At 38.3% G+C, this 6695-nt stretch overlaps 1 protein-coding gene across 1 annotated transcript in view; it reads left to right on the top strand.

The window, feature by feature from the left end:
- The window catches only part of LOC122806052 (membrane cofactor protein-like), a 700904-nt gene extending 694430 nt beyond the window's left edge, over nucleotides 1-6474 (top strand). Inside the window, exon 6 of the mRNA XM_044076293.1 lies at nucleotides 6266-6474. Within this exon, the coding sequence (XP_043932228.1) occupies nucleotides 6266-6474 (209 nt within the window). The remainder of the gene's footprint in view (nucleotides 1-6265) is intronic.
- Nucleotides 6475-6695: the final 221 nt, after the last annotated feature.

A 6695-nucleotide genomic window follows, 5' to 3' on the forward strand; every position in this document is an offset into this window, starting at 1 on the left:
ACAAGACCTGTCAGACACCCTACAGAAGCTATTCATTGCCAGCCTCCAAAAGGCTTTGTGCCAGATGACTGGAGGATAATAACGGTCATCCCCTTGAACAATGATGAGGTGTCAGTGGAACCAGGAAGCTATAGACCCATAAATCTCACAGCCTCATTTGTAAGGCTGTAGAAATAAGTATGGAATTAATAAATAAGGTCATAGGTAACCTATAAACTTTCAACTCAAGCCATTTTAGGTTTGTTAGGGGCAGATCCTGCCTACTTAACCTGGTTGACTTCTTTGACAAGATTACTAAAGCATCAGATGAGGGCAAATCAGTACAGACTGCGATACTTTTCCTTTAATAGCACAGCAGTCATGGTGCGAAACATACATGGAAATGTAAGACAAATGTTAGCATAATTACATGCTGACATTGTCAGCATATGTTCCTATTTTTCTAAGGCCTTTCTCCTCATGTTCACTTCACATTTCCAACAGATGTTCCTATTTTTCCAAGGTGTTTTACCCATTGTCTGACAGCATTGTACATCTTAACACAGTGACACTTCAACTTCAGCAGGTGGTCGGAAAGAGGAGCAATTCCTTATTTATTCACAATATAACATCTGTGATTTACACTGTATTTAGGAAGTAACACAGAATCTTGGGAAAACTGTCAGTGTAAGTGGCAGTCACTTGCCATGAAGTGAGTAACAGTCCGACAACAAAGCTGGAATAAAAAACACAATACAACATCAAGATAAGCAGCAGTGACTTTGGAGAAACATGAGTAGCACTCTGACAACAAAGGCCAAATTAAAACCACAGCAGAACAATGCAATAAGCAGTACTGACGTGCTAAAATCACTAAGATTGTGAGAAGGAAGACCAAAGTAAAACCACAAAAAAAAACAAACAGCAATGAGTTCAGATGAAGCGCACATTTTGGCTGCTGCCCCCTTAATGGTTTGTCCCCATCCTCATTTACCCTTTTCACCAGATGTTCCTATTTGTCCCCATTGTTAGTGTGTGCACGTTGACAGATACATGTGAGAAAATCAGTAATACTGTGAGGATGGAGAGAACCTTACAACCAGAAAAGAATAAGCCACAATGAGTTGACAACAACCTCACATTTTGCCTGCTGCCCCGTTAATAGAAAGGTACCCACACTGCATATCTAAACCTCACAAAGGCATTCAACACCATCCCACATTCTGTAATTGTACTTAAACTATTCTAGCTAAATGTTAATTCCTGTGTAATTTATTGGATGTCAAATTGTTTCTCAGACAGAATGCAGGAAATCTGGCTGTGCTGCTCTAACTCTAGCATTGTTCCCCAGGGTTCAGTCCTTGGACAGCTCCTCTTTGGCATTTACTTCTAAGATCACCAAGATCCTCCAAGTTGGCCTTTTCCAAACCATCAGGTGCTATCAAAACTATGGACTAAAACTAGACATCAAGAAATGTATAATAGTGTACTTTTGCAAACAAGAAGTCCCTTGTAAATATCACATTGGCAGTACATCCATGAAAATTGAGTTAGTAATTAGGAAGCTAGGAACCTATGTAGACAACAAACAGTCCCATGGTCAAAATGTATCCACTGTTATATATAGTCCTTTTTCATTGCACGGCTTATTATTAAAGGTTTGGTATCCAGATCCGGGGTTGTGATCATTCCACTGGATTCTGCACTCATCAGGCTGATCATGGAGTATAATGATCCCTTTGGTATTTACCTGTCCAATCGTTTTACACAACTTGAATGTCCACAGTGTTTCTTACTAAGAAAATCAAGGGCCTAAATAAAAAAAAAAAACTATACAGGTTGTCTCAAAACTAACTATGCAGGTTGTCTCAAAACCTTGTCACTCTTCAGTGTCATATAGGTTACTGAGAGGAAATCACTGCCTTGCTTATCAGACCTACAAGACATTCACAAATTTGTAGGGGGCATAAATACCTGCTCAAGGGATTTCAATCTCTTTTGCAACATAAATAGAACATATTGGAGGGATAGATATGCATGACAGAATATCACATCTGTGTAATTATCTTCCTTTCCAAAAAGGCAAAGTATTGCTTTTACACTATTTAAATGTAATCTGGATGAATGAATTGGTAACAGCAAATTAACCCCCAGTTTAGCACCCTTGTCCCTCATGGATAGGGGCAACATGTAAATGCTTCTCATCTCTGGGTTATTCATACTTAAAATATAATGGCTAATAAAGTCATATGAAAGTATGATAAAGCTTCTAAAGATCCTCACAGATCAATACCCTAATAAGTATCTCTAAACCTAATTAATAATCTATTACATTGTAAACTCTCAGTAAATGGTGCTCCCCTACAGAACCATAATCCATAGCTAACATCTTGACAAATTCAGCTCTAATTTTCTACCTACTATAGCCTCAGTCCCCCCCCCCAACACACACAGACTCAAATATACAGTCATGCAAACCTGCTGATATCAATATTGATCAGGTTTTAGCTATAAAAACACCTCCCTATGGCCAGGCAACTTCTGCAGCTTCTCACTGGCAAGCCTAAAGCATCTTCTAGCCAAATCTGTCCTGAACATCTTCAGTCAATGATTCTCCAGAAATTGTCTCCTTCCACAGTGGCAGCCCTTCCACTGACCAAGGTAACTATAAGCCCATCAGGCTCAATAGACGTACCTGTAAAGTAATGAAACATATTATTGTAGAAATTATTAATAAGGACAGAACAATGTTTACTGGCTGTAGACACTGTAAAGTCTGTCTTTGTGCCTTCTTAATAATTTTGTTTTCAAAATAGTTGCAACAAGTCTGGACGTGAGACTTACCATCCACACTATTTATATGGAATTAGCAAACTTATTTGTACCATCTGCCACTCTGGCATCATAAATAAGTTAATCCAACCTAATTTCAGCTCCTTTGTACTTCAGTAAATTGATACCTGGCTGTCAAATTGCACAGACGCATTCATATTAAATGATACCCTTTCAAAATGAGACAAGTGGCATACTTCAAGATTTTATCCTAGACCCTTGCTTTTTTTAAATGTATTTCTTTGAAGTACAAGCAAATTCTAATTTAACTTTGGCTAATTAAATTTACAGATGATTACAATCTATGAATCATGCTAAACTCCCTTCCATCCATCCACCCGTAATCCCATTTTCACATTTTTTGCACATGGGGTCAGGGTGTCACTTCAGCAGTGACGATCCTCAACAGACAAGGTTTACACCACTGGGTGGCTAGCCTGCCACGGTAGTTCATCCACACTACACATTTGCATGCACACACACTTATGGCTAATTTAGAGTGCCCAGTCCACCTACTGCATGTCTTTGTAATGTGGGAGGAAACCCACACGAACACAAGGAGGACATGCAGACTTCACACAGAAGGCACCCCGGCTGAGAATCGAACCGGGGAATCTCTTGCTGTGAATTGACAACACTATCTGCTACACCACTGTGCCACCCTCTAAACTCACCTTCATCTTCATAAGTATTTCAACAAGAGCTTGATTACACTAATATTTGGTGCTCCACAGTCTCACCCTAAACAAAAAAGGCTGCCTTTAGTAAAACTAGTATTTCTGTGCATTTATCATATAAATGGAATTCACCTTAAGACCGAGACAATGATTCAGTATTTAGGGAGTTACACAGAAAAGCAATCAGCCTTCAAATTCTATACCATCTGAAAATCCTTTTACCTCTTTCATCTTACCTGTTGTGAGTTTTTATCCAGATCCCAGTTAGTGCTAATTTGATGCATCATAGAATAAAGTTCTACATTTTACATGTATAACACTAAACATCTCTCCCAACTAGAAATATTCCTCCAGAGTGGGACAAAGTATCAGCAAGTCCCAATTCAAGAGTGAGTTCATTAATGAGAATTTCATCTGTCTGTGGAAACAGCTTCCCCTACATATTAGACAGTGTAAAACCCTGTAGCCGCATTACAAGTCCAATTAAATTAGATGTATATATGTTGTCCCATAGACTGACCTCAGGAGTCAGTGGTGCAAACTTCTAACCGTATCAAATGAAGCATCATCTTATCTCACTCCTCCCTATTTCTTTTCTGCTTCTCTTTTCATTACCCCTTTCCAGTTTTTCCATAGTCCGCTTCCCTCCAGCATTTACTTTATTTATTTATTTATTTATTAGCATTTGTTTACTGGGATTGCCTGTCTAGACATAAGTTGCCCTTTTCAGTAAAGGCCCGGGAGAGAAGCTTCAAGTATATATATATATATATATATATATATATATATATATATATATATAGACAAAAGATACAAAAAGCAGATAAGAAAAACTACTTTGACTTTAAGCAGTTTAACAGAATGAATCCAAACAGTGTAGACAGTAAAACACAAACACTGCTTTATAAAAGACAACAGAAAATATTATTAGATAAATTCTCTCTATGTCATGAATAAAATCTAAATTTTAAAGTGCAAGGGTTCAAAACAAAGTCAAAGGAAAAGAGAAAGTCATTTGTAAGAGCAAGCTTTTAAAAAGTGAGGTTTCAGGAAAAAAATATAGCATGTTGGTGGAAGTGATAGTTATACTATAGTGTGCAGAAGGAGCAAGGTAAGGTAACAAGTTTGAGGGGCTACACCAGGGAAATGGGTAGAGGTGTCAGCACAGAAAGTGCTTGGATCATGCATTGGTTATGGGAGAGGTTGAAGTAGATGATTAGTACATAAGCTGAGTGAGAAGAAGGTTGGGGAAGCCTGATTAAGAGGAAGTGTGATTTTTGACAAGAAGAAGGCTGTAAGGAGCCAGTAAATGGTTTGTGAATGGGTAGAGGGAGGTACAGAAGGCATATGATTTGAATTAGCACACATTCAAAGTCGTTTCTTCTATGATGCTTCTGCCTTAAAATAAACCTATGAACCTATAGTAGGGTAAGTAGTAGATGGGATATGTAACAGGATTTTCACATAACCTTTCACACCATGTCTCATAAAGGTACTGGCAAATAATCTAAAGAAAGTCTCAGTAGAAATCAGAGTGTTGCTGTATATAGGGAGCTGGATATTAGATATGAACTAGAAAGTGTTGGGTTTGAATTAGTTTGAGAAGCCTGTAAGCAGGAAGCCACACATTTGAGCTTGGTCAAGTTCTTTTCCATCGGTTTGTGTCAGGAATCTCACTGTAGTTGGACAGCATGGACAGCTTGTTCAGTAGTAATGCCAAAACTGGAACAAGGTCATGTGGTGAAGGGTTAGTATTCAGAAGGATTTGGTAAAGTGTGCATGATGGGCAGAAAAATGGCAACTGGCATTTGATGAAAAAAGTGTGTTACACAATTCACTGAAGTGAGTCAAAGATCAGTATGCATTCTGATGAAAAGAGGACAGCAACAAAGACAGAGGAGGGAACTGACTAGTCACTTAAAATTATTACCAGTCTGAATCAGGAAGCTTGCTTAAAATGGAAAGGACCAGCTACATACTGCTGGTATACTGATTAAGTGGTAGGATTGCAGGCAGAAGAGTCTGATGCCATCTTTCCATTATAAAAGGCAGTGATGATACTACTAAAGAGAGGCTGATGTCACCTGTCTCTCTCTCTCTCTCTCTTTTTTCTAAAGGGTGAAAACATCTGTAGATCTATGCATTCCATGTAGCTATCATGGTGTAAAGGTAATAAATAACACTCTACACTGGAAAGGTACTAAAACAGTGACATGTTTGAGATAAACCATATGAGTAAATATAATTGCTCAGTGTGTACACAGAAAGTGAAAAGCCAGTTATCAAGGGAAGGGTGTGACTGATAGCACTACGGCTAGCAGACAGATAGATCAAGAAATAAGCTATAAGTTACATCAGAAAGGAGGGAGATTTACAGCTGATTTAAGGAAACACTGTAGTAAGGCCTTGGAATTCTGTAAGGAATAAGCAGTGCAATATATGGGACCAGAGCAGACTGAAGAAAGGATCATGCAGGGGAAAGTGGTTACATAGTGGCTAGCTGAAATCTTTTAGGTATCCTTTTATTATGTCTTCAGTCTTACTTATGAGTGGAGAGTTGACATAATGGTTAAGGTCTTAACCTCAAAGATACAAGACACAGGGTTTGATTTTGACCTCTGGTTATTGACTAGGCTTATAATAGTCTGCAGTGTGATAGCCTAGTATTTACCTACGAAGTTGAATTTGAAAGGTAGGTTTGAAAGTTTCTGACATTTGTTTCATGAAAACTGGATTATGCTACACTAGATTAATTTTGTGCCTCTCTGTTTTTTCAGTTATTACGTGCCCAAAACCTGCAGTTAAACATGGGCTGAAGATAAATCAGACTGGACCTGATAACCAGCTGAATACTTCAGTCACATTTGAGTGCAATGAAGGTTTTACATTAAGAGACAGTTCCATTGCAATGTGTAACAAATATGGACTCTGGGATCCTCCACTCCCTACATGTGAAAGTGAGAGCAGTATTATATTTATGGCATGATTTCTATTTGCATATGTAGCTATTATATTTCCTTGTGTTTTGTGGTACCCTGAGACAGAATTCAGAGAGACTGCGCTGTGGTTCTATCATCTGAAGTTGTGGGACAGTTTTTCTGTTTTATGCCATAACAGTCATTGACAATGTCTTGAATTCACTATGTGGGAAACAAATTGGGCTCAGTTCACACTAGAACCCTCTTTCACATGCTCCTTATTTCCTCC

Source organism: Protopterus annectens, chromosome 7.part0 (assembly GCF_019279795.1).
Source record: "Protopterus annectens isolate FY-2018-M chromosome 7.part0, PAN1.0, whole genome shotgun sequence".
NCBI lineage: Eukaryota > Metazoa > Chordata > Ceratodontiformes > Protopteridae > Protopterus > Protopterus annectens.